This window comes from Loxodonta africana, chromosome 4 (assembly GCF_030014295.1).
Source record: "Loxodonta africana isolate mLoxAfr1 chromosome 4, mLoxAfr1.hap2, whole genome shotgun sequence".
Taxonomy (NCBI): Eukaryota; Metazoa; Chordata; class Mammalia; order Proboscidea; family Elephantidae; genus Loxodonta; species Loxodonta africana.
The window spans coordinates 34,953,009-34,969,347 of record NC_087345.1 but is presented as its reverse complement, the minus strand read 5'-3'; the positions used below and the strand labels follow the sequence as shown (position 1 = coordinate 34,969,347).

Sequence of the window (16,339 nt, the reverse complement as noted above, 5' to 3'; positions counted from 1 at the left end):
AAATGAGGATGGTGTTTGGGCATCGTTGTTCTCTGGTCCAGGCCAGCTCTTGACCATGTCATTGTCAGTGGCTCAGATGTCAAATCAGTCTCAATCCCCAAGAATTTCTCGTGGATCTCTGTCACGTCTCTTGAGCACAAGGGCTTATTATCCCTTAGCTCAACGTATGACCGAAGCAACGTGTGTTAGGTCGGGAGTGAACTAAGAGTAAGCCCGGGTGAGCTTCCATAGCCCACTGCTTCCTAGCTCACTGAATCTCGACCCTCAACGTATGACTGAGATAGCGGAGCAACAAGAAATGTGTGTTAGACTAGGAGGAAAGTCGAAAGTAAGCCCGGGCCAGCTGTTGCAGCCCACTGCTTCCCGACCTCCTGGGCCCTAGTCCTCAATGTATGACTGAGTTAGCAGCGTCTTTAGGACTTGGGAGTAAGCCCGGGCATGCTGCTGCAGCCCACTGCTTCCCAGTCCACAACGTATGACCGAGGTGGCTCTGGTTATGACTCTGAGCAAAGCTGAGTCTTAGTGTCCCTTCTTTTATACACTTTGGACCTCTTTGAGCCTGTTTGGCTGGTGTTGCTAAGTCCTTGTTTATGACTTAGCTGGAGCTCTTTCAGCCCGTTTGGTTGGTATTGATAAGGTCTTGTTTGTGACTTAGCTGGTCCCAGTGTCTTCTGTTGGTAGGGTTGTTTTTCTCCTGTAGGTTGCATCATCTTCTTTATCTCCTTTCTTCACATGTTGTTTGTTCTAAATTTGCTTTCAGCTAGCCTGCTCTCCACAATAACTCCAGGCCTTTCTTCCAAAGCATCTCTGGGTAGACTTGAACTTCCAACCTTTCAGTTAGTAATCGAGTTAATCTTTTGCACCACCCAGGGATTTCAAGAGCTTTGTAGTTTTCAGTTATCCTTACTATTCCATGCTTCACTTCCTCAAGACTCTGGCCCGTCAGTCTCCATATCCTTAGCAGTGTACTACCATTCCTGCCTGGTTTAGAGTAAGAACTCAGTAACTTCCCCCTGGATGAAAGAAAAAGAACAAGAGAAGAAAATCTTAGGAGGAAAGAGAAGGAAAGGGAGAGATAGTGTCTAATTTTCTCTACCATCCTGCCATTCACATAGCACATACCTGAACTAAAAACTTATAGAAAGTTCTAGGTTTCTTGAAAACCCTTTGTAAGGCATAGCGTAAAATTTCAGAACCTGAAGGGATCTTAGCTATTTTCTAGTTCTGCTGTCTCATGTTTCAGAGGAAGACACCCAAGGGCCAAAGCATGTAAGGACTTGTCCCTTGTTTCAAATGACACTGTAACACCGATGGCTGGTTGGGATCCAGTACTTCAGCAAGAACCCAATGTCTATTTCATTCTGTAATCCTATGTGCCTTTCTGTTTCTGTTCCTCTATTGTGCATGTTGAAATATCTCCTTAATGTAGTATTTCCCCCAGTTGCTTTCTACTCTTTACCCCAATGTTTTTCTTCTTTAAAATTATCAAAAGACAAGGGAGTCATCAGTTGTGGCCTAGCCATACATGTTTTCTGGGATGCTTTCCCTGGTCTGGGCCAGGGCTCCCTGTAACCTGCTGCCAGGTATCCTGTACTTCCCCTGCCACATGACCACCATGCAGTATGTTGGCTGTCTAGCCACTTGTATTCCCCATTAAACACTAAACTCAATGATCTCCCTCTTAAGAGGCAATACAATGCTGTAGTTTAGGGCATAAGTCCTGGAGCCAAACTGCCTTGGTTCAAATCATAGCTTACAAGCCATGTGGTCTTGGGCAAGTTGCTTAAAGCTCTCCATGCCGTTATTTTCTGCCCTGTAAAATGAGCATAATAATGGTATTCACTCAGAGTTGTGAAGATTGCATGAAACCTTAGCTCTTATTATTCTCTTTTCTTATTTTTATCCAGTGACTAGCACAGTACTTAGTCCACAATAAGAACTCAGCAAATGTTTGTTGAGCAAATGACTGTCTGTCTGTCTGTCTTTGAGGCTACACAGAATAAATCTAATGCCTCTTCCACACAACTTATTTCATGTATGTTAAGTGATGATGGGTCCATACAAGATGTATAGCATGTAGCCCTTGTCCATTACAATGATAAACAATTGCATAGCCAGCAACCACTGTAAGTGCTAAGTAGAAAGAAAATAACTAGCTATTAATATATGCAAATTTATGGGGAACAACATAAATCTTTCAGATGCATCCCTAGTAAATTAACCTCACCATAAAAACATGGAAATTGCATTGTAAAGCATCATGAAATTTTAGAACTGTAAGAGGCTTTGGAGATTATCCTTCATTTAAAAAATGACAAATATGTTGGAAATATATCAAAGATAATGTTGCAAGAGTCTGTTGTAGCTCATTGAAATATTGGATATTGTGTTTCTTTAAAATGTTTCTTAGATGCAAAAAAGTATAAAGTCCACCAGAGTTGTTAACAGATGCCATTTCTGTGAGAGAAATCTGGTGATATGAAGGCTTATTATGAAAACTATACTTTATTCTCATCTCCCCATCCAACTGTGTTTCTTTTAGGACATACAGTGGCCAAGCAAATATGTTATACCAATAAAAAGAAGGACCCCTCAAAGTGGTTACCTGCTCTTCATCTCTTTGAAATGGCATTGAAGCTTTGTAAGATATCGGCAATAGAAGAACGTGAGGTAGAAGCTGAAATTCTTTTTCAGAAAGGTAAAATGTGCATGGAGTCCAAATTATGATAAAGTTTGTGAAACTTACTTTCCTATTAACAGTAGGCTTCTTGAAAATCCAGTCACTGACGATTAAAAATGCAGATTTTGCAAAGGACTTAGTGGTGACAAACACATTGGTACTTCTTCCAAACTTTGTTTTAGGGAAAAGAACACTGCTAATTTTCATTTTATATCTAGCAAGAAAAAAAGTATTATTTAGCTTCTTTTATAATTATGGTTGACCCTCTTTCTATAAGTTTCATGTTTCATTAAAAAATGTCAGCATTAGCCACTTAGCTATAAACAATGTTATTTAAGTTATGCTTGGAAGATTTGTTTTCTATATCACTGCAGTACTTAGCTAAGCATTTTGGTTAATCTGTATAAGTAAAAGTTACTTACCCATTTAAATTAAATAGCTATGTTGTTGTTATTGTTGTGTGCCGTTGAGTCAATTCCAACTCGTAACAACCTTTTATGACAGAGTAGAACTGCCCCATAGGGTTTCCTAGGCTGTAATCTTTACAGGAGCCGATCACCAGGTCTTTTCTCCTGCTGAGCCACTGATGTGTTCGAACCACAAACCTCTCAGTTAGCAGCTGAGTGCTTAATCATACCTATATTTATATGTAACACAAATTTACTACATTTATATTTTTTTATGGTGGCTATTTTATCCATGAGAATAAAAACGATGGTGGTGACCATGATGATTGCTATCATTTTTTGAGCTTCTACTGGATACCAGGCATTGTAGTCAATGTTTTACACCTCGTGTTGCTCTTTAAGATAGGCATGACTAATTCTGGTTGACAGATGAGGAACATGAGATGCATACAAGTTAAGCAACTTTCTAACAGCCAGCATCTACTGAATGGTAAGGAAACCCTGGTGGCGTGTGGCTAAGTGCTATGGTGCTAAGCAAAAAAGGTCAGCAGTTCGAATCCACCAGGCGCTCCTTGGGAGCTCTATGGGGCAGATCTACTCTGTCCTATAAGATCACTAGAAATAGGAATCAACTCGATGGCAACGGGTTTGGTTTTTTAGTTTACTCAATGATAGTGCCCAGATGTGAACTCAACTCTGACTGGCTCTGTGTCCTTTTTGCATATTGCACGCAGACTGTGAATCCTTTTAATAGTGGTTATAAAGTTTTCCTCTCTTGTCCTTGTTGCTGTGATGTGCCATTCCAGTGCCTACCCTTGAAAGCTACAGCTCACCATAAGAGTTGGAAGATGTGTGGAAAGTAGAATATTTCCATCCTCCATGATGGTTTTCTAAAGTTTGCTGACCTTTTAGGATTTATTTTTAACAGAAATGTTTTCCGGTATCTCTGTGATAGCAGACAGAGGAAAGAGGAAAATAGATGTAGGAAAACAGGAGTAAGAACTACAGGAGGAGGGAGAAGCACAAAGTAAGGAAATGGAGAGAAAAAATAAGATGGAAAGAACAGTTGTGTTGGGGAAATGAAAAGGAATCTGTAGCTTAACTGTCCCTGCCTGGAGTCTCTTCCACCTCCACTGACTGAAGGCAGTGGGGAGCCATTCACTGGATAGTGCCAGCCTGTCTAGTCCCAGCCCTGGGGACTCCTGGAAAAATAAGCAATAGGTCTTTCTCCATCAAATTACCTTCCGGCAGGAAACAGACACAGGAGGGCACACTCACTTTCTGAATTTGCAACATAAATATTTGTTCCTAAATTCTCAATGATATAAAAGGGGAAAAACCGTCTTTGTATATCTTTTTTTTTTTTTTAATTCCAGGCAAAATAGAACGTCAAATATTGACAAACCAGCAATCTCCGCATTTCCAACATGAGAGTTTATTTGAAGCTGTACAACTAAGCCTGAAAAACGATCAAAACTCAGGGTAAAAAAAAAAAAAGTCAAAATATCTTTCCACTGTTGTAGCAATACATGTGTTTTAGTTTTAGCCCCATCTTCTATAAGGACATCAAATATTCAAGGCTGGAATGATGGCGAGGCCTTTTCGACTGTCAGGGCTGGTTCACTGGGGTTATTGTCGTTAGGTGCTGTTGAGTCAGTTCTGAATCATAGTGATCCTATGTACAAAAGAATGAAACACTGCTGGGTTCTGCACCATCTTCACAATTGTTGCTATGTTTGAACCCATTGTTGTAGCCACTGTGTCAGTCCATCTCGTTGAGGGCTTTCCTATTTTTTGCTGACCCTCTACCTTACCAAGCATGATATCCTTCTCCAGGGACTGGTCCCTCCTAATACCATGTCCAAAGTCCCTGAGACAAAGTCTAGCCACACTTCCTTCTAAGGAGCATCCTGGCTGTACTACTTCCAAGACAGATTTGTTTGTTCTTCTGGCAGTCCATGCTATATTCAATATCCTTTCCCCACACCATAATTCAAAGGCATCAATTCTTCTTCTGTCTTTCCTATTCATTGTCCAACTTTTGGATGCATACAAGGCAATTGAAAATACCATGGCTTGGGTCAGGCACACCTTAGTCTTCAAGGTGACATGTTTGCTTTTCAACACTTTAAAGAGGTCTTTTACAGCAAATTTGCCCAATGCAATGAGTCATTTGATTTCTCGACTGCTGCTTCCATGAGCATTGGTTTTGGATCCAAGTAAAGTGAAATCCTTGACAACATTTTTAAAAATCTGTTTCCTGATTTATTTAAACCATTCTGTTAGATTAAAGCAAGGTAAATTTGAAATCCTGAAACAGTAATTATCTTTAAAGGCTAAATGACTGGAGTATATTTTAACAAGATTGAGGTTAAATCAAATCAAAGCTTAATAAAAAACATGTTACGACATTAAATGTCCATGTTCTTTAAAATGGGTCAGTTTTAAAAAGAGAAGAGTTAAGGAATGTGAATAGCAAAAATAAGTCCATCTCTGCTTTCATTTCGTTTTACTCAGTTTCTGTAATGGATGAATCCACTAGAATTTTCTCATTAGCTTTCTTTGCTGCAAACACCTTAAATGTTTTGTCCTTCATGTTTAGTAAGAAGGACTTTCCTGGGTGGCACTCCTTTAACTGCTACTGGAGAAACTAGGTTTCAATTGAGTTTTGACCAAATCTGGAGAATATATTCTAGATTTGTAGTTACTTCTGGAAATGTAGTGTTCTAAGTGTTCTGGGCAGATTCTTATAAGAAGAAATCTTAGGAGAAGAGGTAATTACAAGATCCTCAAAGCATTTCGTTGAATTTAAAACTAATGAAACACAGTCTTCCCAAATCATTTGTTGAACCTTTTGTTTTTGATGATGTATAATCTGTGGGTACCAAAGCTGTACTATTCTCTGTAGATGGAATTTCCAAACCAGGGGTGCAGAATGTAGTTGCTAAGGGTGAATTTGTATATTCAGCATCATTTTTTTTTCCAACTACTGGATTGTGGGGCCAGGAGAGGCAAAAAATTACCATTGGTCATTGGTTCTGTTTCTATGGCTTCTTCACTTTTATTGTTTTTCACATTTTTAAGCCCCATTGCATAATCTTCATTTAAATACATATATCCAGAGATACCACAATATTCTAATTTAGGAGTCACTGAAAATGATCCATCTTTAGTACACACTTTGGAGTTTTTGTTACTGTAGTTGGTGATTGTTTAGTAGGTAGAGTGAAAATTGCTGGCTCTGCCTTATGGGTGATTTGCAGAATTTGGGATACCATGCACCACTCAAGTCCAAAATCTGAAAGTTGTGTTCTGTGTGGAGATGCCTCAGAAATAGAGCTGCTTCAGCAGTAAAATCACACAGATCATCTTCCATGTATCAGGCTTTTGAAGATTATCACATTTAGCCAATTCTGGTTTAGACTTAATGATTTCAGGCTCATCCACTGAATTTTCTGTGGTCCATAGATTATTTCCATACTCCTGGAAAAATCTCTTATTTTCATAATAGCCATTGAATTTCTTTTCATTAGTACTTTAACCAGAGTACCTTTATGAGATCAGTGTTTTCTTGACTTTCCAAGCTTGCTTTATGAAGAAGAATATTAACATTATCCTTTAGAGTCTGGACTTCTGGATACACATCACGTAAAAGCTTTATCACATAATCATCAGTTCACTAGGGCACATCGGTCCAACAGGTTTACTGACTTACTTTTCAAGCATGTTGCTCTCAACTCTGCCCGTCTTCATTGTGGTAACGGTTGATGAGGGTCATTATCACGATGTCATACTGGACTGAGAATCACTTCTAGCCTGTACCCAGATCTCCTGTCTGTCCCAGGATTATAGCTCCCGCCCTTTATGAAATTGTTTTTAGAAGGAATTGTGTGAATTTTCACTCTGGTCATCAGCAAGAGGGCTGGTCAACTTAATTTTGTATAACAATCACTTCATTGTTGATAATAAGCTACCATTATTACTACTAAAGTAATCCAGATGGCCTCAACTGACAGGTGTGATAGCGAATACACAGACCTAACCCATACCAAATCATGCTTTCTGCATAGCCCTATACTTCTCTTTCAATTTCAGTTAGTGTAAGAGGGCAGAAAGAGGACTGATATTCAAGGTGGGTTTTGCAGTCTTGGTGTTAACTTCTTTATAGTGCATTTTACGCTGGAATATTCCAGAATGTTCTCAATGCTGGGCTGTATAGCAGTCATGGCACAGAGTGTTACCAGCACAAGTCAAGTTAGAATGCTTGGCTCTCATTGAGAGTTTCCAGTTTCTGTAGACAGGAAGATGCTATTGTCTATGGCCAAAAACACTGTGAAAAGTTGGGATCTGGGTTGGTTTTGCCTATATTTTACTTTTCATAAGGTCAGAAATTGTCAACAAATAATTCAAAATGTTATGACTGGCGAAGCTATTTAGTAAGTATGATCCTGTATCATTTTAGGTTAATAAGAGACTCCTACCTAGAAATGGCCCTATTATATTTTCATCTGAGAAAACCAAAGAACAGACTTTCAACATCACCATTAACATTTAAGGTAATGAACAGTTTTATTAGAAATTGTAAGTTAATTGCCATTGAGCTTGTTATTTTGATGACACTGTGCAGTTGAAATAATGAGAAGGATTTTCCTTTGTGACTTGGAGAAATTAATTTCATTATTTTATTTTCAGGCTTGCGTTTAGGTACCTCTTTGAATATTTTATGTAAGGTTCTGGAAATAGATTTCGTGTAGACATTCATGCCTGCTAAAATGTGACTCAAGAAATATAAAAAAAAAAAATTCATGTAAATACTCTAAGGCAATGGGTCATTAATATTGATCAGGAAATTGAAGGAAAGACATATTGGTTAAACAGATTGACAAATAAGATCTATAAACAAATATGATCTATAAACAGAGCAACTCTTGATAGAGTCATTCATTCATTCATTCATGTCACATATCTACTCAGCACCTACTATTACCCATGCACTATTTTAGAGCAAAGTGACAAACAGAGTCCAAGGCAAACTCAGTCGCTGTTCTTATGGAGCTTACCTTCCTGTAGAAGGAGACAGACTATAAACCAACAAAGGAAGAAAATGAGAGGAGGAAAGGTGAGAAGGAATGAGGGAGAAACAGGGGAAGGGAATGGAGAGATGATTTTAGTGAAATTTAGGGTTAAGAAATATCTTGGGTTGATCGGACTGTGAACAACTATGGTTGGAAAAGGTGACATTCAAGGTGGGACCTAATGGAAGGGGAGGAAGCCACATAAACAGTTACAGAGGTACAATCTAGAGTAAAAGATCACAATTGCCATTGAGTTGACATTGACTCATGGTGCCTCCATGTGTGTCAGAGTAGACCTCCATAGGGTTTTTTTTTTTTTTAATTAACTTTTATTAAGCTTCAAGTGAACATTTACAAATCCAATCAGTCTGTCACATGTAAGTTTACATACATCTTACTCCCTTCTCCCACTTGCTCTCCGCTATTGAGTCAGCCCTTTCAGTCTCTCGTTTCGTGACAATTTTGCCAGCTTCCCTCTCTCTCTATCTTGCCATCCTCCCTCCAGACAAGAGTTGCTAACACAGTCTCAAGTGTCCACCTGATATAATTAGCTCACTCTTCATCAGCATCTCTCTCCCCCCTGCTGACCAGTCCCTTTCATGTCTGATGAGTTGTCTTCGGGGATGGTTCCTGTCCTGTGCCAACAGAAGGTTTGGGGATCATGACCGCCGGGATACTTCTAGTCTCAGTCAGACCATTAAGTATGGTCTTTTTATGAGAATTTGGGGTCTGCATCCCACTGATCTCCTGCTCCCTCAGGAGTTCTCTGTTATGCTCCCTGACAGGGCAGTCATCGACTGTGGCCAGGCACCAACTAGTTCTTCTGGTCTCAGGATGATGTAGGTCTCTGGTTCATGTGGCCCTTTCTGTCTCTTGGGCTCTTAGTTGTCATGTGACCTTGGTGTTCTTCATTTTCCTTTGCTCCAGGTGGGTTGAGACCAATTGCTGCATCTTAGATGGCCGCTTGTTAGCATTTAAGACCCCGGACACCACATTTCAAAGTGGGATGCAGAATGTTTTCATAATAGAATTATTTTGCCAATTGACTTAGAAGTCCCCTCAAACCATGTTCCCCAGGCCCCCGCCCCTGCTCCGCTGGCCTTTGAAGCATTCATTTTATCCCAGAAACTTCTTTGCTTTTAATCCAGTCCAATTGAGCTGACCTTCCATGTATTGAGTGTTGTCTTTCCCTTCACCTAAAACAGTTCTTATCTACTGATTAATCAATAAAAAACCCTCTCCCATCCTCCCTCCCTCCCCCCCTCGTAACCACAAAAGTATGTGTTCTTCTCAGTTTATACTATTTCTCAAGATCTTATAATAGTGGTCTTATACAATATTTGTCCTTTTGCCTCTGACTAATTTCGCTCAGCATAATGCCTTCCAGGTTCCTCCATGTTATGAAATGTTTCACAGATTTGTCATTGTTCTTTATCTATGCGTAGTATTCCATTGTGTGAATATACCACAATTTATTTATCCATTCACCCATTGATGGACACCTTGGTTGCTTCCAGCTTTTTGGTATTGTAAACAGAGCTGCGATAAACATGGGTGTGCATATATCTGTTTGTGTGAAGGCTCTTGTTTCTCTAGGGTATATTCTGAGGAGTGGGATTTCTGGGTTGTATGGTAGTTCTATTTCTAACTGTTTAAGATAACGCCAGATAGATTTCCAAAGTGGTTGTACCATTTTACCTTCCCACCAGCAGTGTATAAGAGTTCCAATCTCTCCGCAGCCTCTCCAACATTTATTTATTTTTGTGTTTTTTGGATTAATGCCAGCCTTGTTGGAGTGAGATGGAATCTCATCGTAGTTTTAATTTGCATTTCTCTAATGGCTAATGATCGGGAGCATTTTCTCATGTATCTGTTGGCTGCCTGAATATCTTCTTTAGTGAATGTGTGTTCATATCCTTTGCCCACTTCTTGATTGGGTTGTTTGTCTTTTTGTGGTTGAGTTTTGACAGAATCATGTAGATTTTAGAGATCAGGCGCTGGTCTGAGATGTCAGAGCTGAAAATTCTTTCCCAGTCTGTAGGTGGTCTTTTTACTCTTTTGGTGAAGTCTTTAGATGAACATAGGTGTTTGATTTTTAGGAGCTCCCAGTTATCTGGTTTCTCTTCATCATTTTTGGTAATGTTTTGTATTCTGTTTATGCCTTGTATTAGGGCTCCTAGGGTTGTCCCTATTTTTTCTTCCATGATCTTTATCGTTTTAGTCTTTATGTTTAGGTCTTTGATCCACTTGCAGTTAGTTTTTGTGCATGGTGTGAGGTATGGGTCCTGTTTCATTTTTTTGCAAATGGATATCCAGTTATGCCAGCACCATTTGTTAAAAAGACTATCTTTTCCCCAATTAACTGACACTGGGCCTTTGTCAAATATCAGCTGCTCATACATGGATGGATTTATATCTGGGTTCTCAATTCTGTTCCATTGGTCTATGTGCCTGTTGTTGTACCAGTACCAGGCTGTTTTGACTACTGTAGCTGTATAATAGGTTCTGAAATCAGGTAGAGTGAGGCCTCCCACTTTCTTCTTCTTTTTCAGTAGTGCTTTGCTTATTCGGGGCTTCTTTCCCTTCCATATGAAATTGGTGATTTGTTTCTCTATCCCCTTAAAATATGACATTGGAATTTGGATCGGAAGTGCGTTATATGTATAGATGGCTTTTGGTAGAATAGACATTTTTACTATGTTAAGTCTTCCTATCCATGAGCAGGGTATGTTTTTCCACTTAAGTATGTCGTTTTGAATTTTTTGTAGTAGAGCTTTGTAGTTTTCTTTGTATAGGTCTTTTACATCCTTGGTAAGATTTATTCCTAAGTATTTTATCTTCTTGGGGGCTACTGTGAATGGTATTGATTGGGTTATTTCCTCTTCGGTGTTCTTTTTGTTGATGTAGAGGAATCCAAGTGATTTTTGTATGTTTATTTTATAACCTGAGACTCTGCCAAACTCTTCTATTAGTTTCAGTAGTTTTCTGGAGGATTCCTTAGGGTTTTCTGTGTATAAGATCATGTCATCTGCAAATAGTGATAGCTTTACTTCCTCCTTGCCAATCCAGATACCCTTTATTTCTTTGTCTAGCCTAATTACCCTGGCTAGGACTTCAAGTACAATGTTGAATAAGAGCAGTGATAAAGGGCATCCTTGTCTGGTTCCCGTTCTCAAGGGAAATGCTTTCAGGTTCTCTCCATTTAGAGTGATATTGGCTGTTGGCTTTGCATAGATGCCCTTTATTATGTTGAGGAATTTTCCTTCAATTCCTATTTTGGTAAGAGTTTTTATCATAAATGGGTGTTGAACTTTGTCAAATGCCTTTTCTGCATCAATTGATAAGATCGTGTGGATTTTATCTTTTGTTTTATTTATGTGATGGATTACATTAATGGTTTTTCTGATATTAAACCAGCCTTGCATACCTGGTATAAATCCCACTTGATCAGGGTGAATTATTTTTTTGATGTGTTGTTGGATTCTATTGGCTAGAATTTTGTTGAGGATTTTTGCATCTATGTTCATGAGGGATATAGGTCTATAATTTTCTTTTTTTGTAATGTCTTTACCTGGTTTTGGTATCAGGGAGATGGTAGCTTCATAGAATGAGTTGGGTAGTATTCCGTCATTTTCTATGCTTTGAAATACCTTCAGAAGTAGTGGTGTTAAGTCTTCTCTGAAAGTTTGGTAGAACTCTGCAGTGAAGCCGTCCGGGCCAGGGCTTTTTTTTGTTGGAAGTTTTTTGATTACCGTTTCAATCTCTTTTTTTGTTATGGGTCTATTTAGTTGTTCTACTTCTGAATGTGTTAGTTTAGGTAGGTAGTGTTTTTCCAAGAATTCATCCATTTCTTCTAGGTTTTCAAATTTGTTAGAGTACAATTTTTCGTAATAATCTGAAATGATTCTTTTAATTTCGGTTGGTTCTGTTGTGATGTGGTCCTTCTCGTTTCTTATTCGGGTTATTTGTTTCCTTTCCTGTATTTCTTTAGTCAGTCTAGCCAATGGTTTATCAATTTTGTTAATTTTTTCTAAGAACCAGCTTTTGGCTTTGTTAATTCTTTCAATTGTTTTTCTGTTCTTCAGCTCTAATTTTTATTATTTGTTTTCTTCTGGTGCCTGATGGGTTCTTTTGTTGCTCACTTTCTATTTGTTCAAGTTGTCGGGAGAGTTCTCTGATTTTGGCTCTTTCTTCTTTTTGTATGTGTGCATTCATCGATATAAATTGGCCTCTGAGCACTGCTTTTGCTGTGTCCCAGAGGTTTTGATAGGAAGTATTTTCATTCTCGTTGCATTCTATGAATTTCCTTATTCCCTCCTTGATGTCTTCTATAACCCAGTCTTTTTTGAGCAGGGTATTGTTCAGTTTCCAAGTATTTCATTTCTTTTCCCTGATTTTTCTGTTATTGATTTCCACTTTTATGGCCTTGTGGTCTGAGGAGATGCTTTGTAATATTTCGATGTTTTGGATTCTGCAAAGGTTTGTTTTATGACCTAATATGTGATCTATTCTAGAGAATGTTCCATGTGCACTAGAAAAAAAAGTATATTTTGCAGCAGTTGGGTGGAGAGTTCTGTTTAAGTCAGTGACGTCAAGTTGGTTGATTGCTGTAATTAGGTCTTCCGTGTCTCTATTGAGCTTCTTACTGGATGTCCTGTCCTTCTCCAAAAGTGGTGTGTTGAAGTCTCCTACAATAATTGTGGAGGTGTCTATCTCACTTTTCAATTCTGTTAAGATTTGATTTATGTATCTTGCAGCCCTGTCATTGGGTGCATAAATATTTAATATGGTTATGTCTTCCTGATCAATTGTCCCTTTTATCATTATATAGTGTCCTTCTTTATCCTTTGTGGTGGATTTAAGTCTAAAGTCTATTTTGTCAGAAATTAATATTGCTACTCCTCTTCTTTTTTGCTTATTGTTTGCTTGATATATTTTTTTCCATCCTTTGAGTTTTAGTTTGTTTGTGTCTCTAAGTCTAAGGTGTGTCTCTTATAGGCAGCATATAGATGGATCGTGTTTCTTTATCCAGTCTGAGACTCTCTGTCTCTTTATTGGTGCATTTAGTCCATTTACATTCAGCGTAATTATAGATAAATAAGTTTTTAGTGCTGTAATTTTGATGCCTTTTCATGTGTGTTGTTGGCAATTTCATTTTTCCACATACTTTTTGTGCTGAGACGTTTTTCTTAGTAAATTGTGAGATCCTCATTTTCATAGTGTTTGACTTTATGTTAGTTGAGTCGTTACGTTTTTCTTGGCTTTTATCTTGAGTTATGGAGTTGATATTCCTTTTTGTGGTTACCTTATTATTTACCCCTATTTTTCTAAGTAAAAACCTAACTTGTATTGTTCTATATCGCCTTGTATCACTCTCCATCTGGCAGTTCAATGCCTCCTGTATTTAGTCCCTCTTTTTGATTATTGTGATCTTTTACCTGTTGAGTTCCATGATTCCCTGTTATGTGTATTATTTTATTTATTTATTTTTTAAAATTAATCTTAATTTGTTTGTTTTTGTGATTTCCCTATTTGAGTTGATATCAGGACGTTCTGTTTTGTGACCTTGTATTGTGCTGGTACCTGATATTATTGGTTATCTGACCAAACAATATCCTTTAGTATTTCTTGTAGCTTTGGTTTGGTTTTTGCAAATTCTCTAAACTTGTGTTTATCTGTAAATATCTTAATTTCGCCTTCATATTTCAGAGAGAGTTTTGCTGGATATATGATCCTTGGCTGGCAGTTTTTCTCCTTCAGTGCTCTGTATATGTCGTCCCATTCCCTTCTTGCCTGCATGGTTTCTGCTGAGTAGTCTGAACTTATTCTTATTGATTCTCCCTTGAAGGAAACCTTTCTTTTCTCCCTGGCTGCTTTTAAAATTTTCTCTTTATCTTTGGTTTTGGCAAGTTTGATGATAATATGTCTTGGTGTTTTTCTTTTTGGATCAATCTTAAATGGGGTTCAATGAGCATCCTGGATAGCTATCCTTTCGTCTTTCATGATGTCAGGGAAGTTTTGTGTCAGGAGTTCTTCAACTATTTTCTCTGTGTTTTCTGTCCTCCCTCCCTGTTCTGGGACTCCAATCACTCGCAAATTATCCTTCTTGATAGAGTCCCACATGATTCTTAGGGTTTCTTCATTTTTTTTAATTCTTTTATCTGATTTTTTTTCAGCTATGTTGGTGTTGATTCCCTGGTCCTCCAGATGTCCCAGTCTGCATTCTAATTGCTCGAGTCTGCTCCTCTGACTTCCTATTGCATTGTCTAATTCTGTAATTTTATTGTTAATCTTTTGGATTTCTGCATGCTGTCTCTCTATGGATTCTTGCAACTTGTTAATTTTTCCACTATGTTCTTGAATAACCTTTTTGAGTTCTTCAACAGTTTTATCAGTGTGTTCCTTGGCTTTTTCTGCAGTTATCCTAATTTCATTTGTGATATCTTTAAGCATTCTGTAAATTAGTTTTTTATATTCTGTATCTGATAATTCCAGGATTGTATCTTCATTTGGGAAAGATTTTGATTCTTTTGTTTGGGGTGTTGGAGAAGCTGTCATGGTCTGCTTCTTTATGTGGTTCGATATAGACTGCTGTCTCCGAGCCATCACTGGGAAACTAGTTTTTCCAGTAAATCGGCTGACTGGTACGCTGGCTCCAGGCTCTGAAAACAATCGCTGTCTCCCCGTGTTTTTTCGTTCTCCGTCTCTAAATCTGTGTTGTTCGGAGTTCATAGGTTGTTATGTATGTGATCCTCCATAGGGTTTTTAATGGCTGATGTTTTGGAAGTAGATCACCAGGCCTTTCTTCCAAGGTGCCCCTGGGTAGACTTAAACCACCAACCTTTTGTTTAGCAGCCAAGCATATTAACCATTTGCACCACCCAGGGACTCCTCAATCTAGAGCAGGGCCTCTCAAACTAAGGTGCAACGATGTTTCTGGGAATCCTGTGAAAATGCAGATTCTGTAAATTAGGAATGGGATCTGAGATTTGCCATTTCTCACAAGCTCCCAGATAATGCTGCTGCTGTTGGTCTGCAGACCACACATAAGTAACAAGGATCTGGACTGAGGGAGATCATTAAGGCAGGAATAAGCTGGGTGGGTTTGAGGTACGTAGTCCCAGTTACATTTGTTTTTTATTTTTTAAATTTCAGTAGGCTTTTATATTTCATGCTAATTGATTTCTGTTCATGCTAAAAAGAAATCTTTTCGAAAATTTCAGTGTCAAATTTCTAATTTTTGAGACAGCATAAACATGATTTAAAACCTTTAGGCAAACAGACTTTTAGTCAATTGAATTATTCATATGGTAGCTGCCTTAGGTGGATAGCAGTTATTTTTTAATCTAAATGATTACAAACTAGAAAAAATTACTTTTTGTGGTGTGATAAACATGTTTATTCCCAGTGAGAGAAAAAAAAACTTTGTTTTCATAGCAAGTGACAATGCAAATTAATAGAATGCTAGGATAATAATATGTCACCTTTTTGGCCTTTCCTAGAGAAGTACTTATAATTAAGAGCTTGATCAAGTTAGGATTTAAACAAAAAGAATAGTATAATTTCATACAATATAATCATTATTTTATGTATGTTGTGATCCCTGTTGGCACTGGCTAGAACCTCCTGTACAGTCTTGAATGGAAGTGGCAAGAGTGGACATACTTGCCTTGTTCCACATGGTAGGGAAAAAACATTCAGTCTTTCACCATTAAGAATTTTATTGGCTTAGGCTTTCCAAGACAAATCTGTCTTGGAGGAAGCACAACCAGAATGCTCCTTAGAAGCAAGGATGGCGAGACTACATCTTACATAATTTGGACATGTCACCAGGAGGGATCAGTCCCTGGAGAAGGACATTATGCTTGGTAAAGTACAGAGTCAGCAGAAAAGAGGAAGACCCTCAATGAGGTGGATTAACACAGTGGCTGCAACAATGGAACTCAAGCATAGCAATGATTATGAGCATGGTGCAGGACCAGGCAGTGTTTTGTTCTGTGGTACGTAGGGTTGTTATGAGTTAGAATTGACTGGACAACAGGTTTTTGATAGATGCCCTTTATCAGGTTGAGAAATTCCCTTTTATTCCTAGTTAATTGAAATTTTTTATCATATATGGATGTTGCTTTGTCAAATACTTCTTCTTTATCTATTTAGATGACCATGTGGGCTTTTTT

At 38.2% G+C, this 16,339-nt stretch overlaps 1 protein-coding gene and 1 pseudogene across 2 annotated transcripts in view; one reads left to right on the top strand and one right to left on the bottom strand.

The window, feature by feature from the left end:
• The window catches only part of CFAP54 (cilia and flagella associated protein 54), a 462,482-nt gene that overhangs the window by 325,701 nt on the left and 120,442 nt on the right, over window positions 1-16,339 (top strand). For both annotated transcript variants that reach the window (XM_064283706.1, XM_064283705.1), the window contains 3 exons: window positions 2,543-2,698; window positions 4,464-4,569; window positions 7,550-7,643. In XM_064283706.1, the coding sequence (XP_064139776.1) occupies window positions 2,543-2,698; window positions 4,464-4,569; window positions 7,550-7,643 (356 nt within the window). The remainder of the gene's footprint in view (window positions 1-2,542; window positions 2,699-4,463; window positions 4,570-7,549; window positions 7,644-16,339) is intronic.
• Window positions 5,350-6,763, bottom strand: LOC100660450 (spindle and kinetochore-associated protein 3-like; annotated as a pseudogene).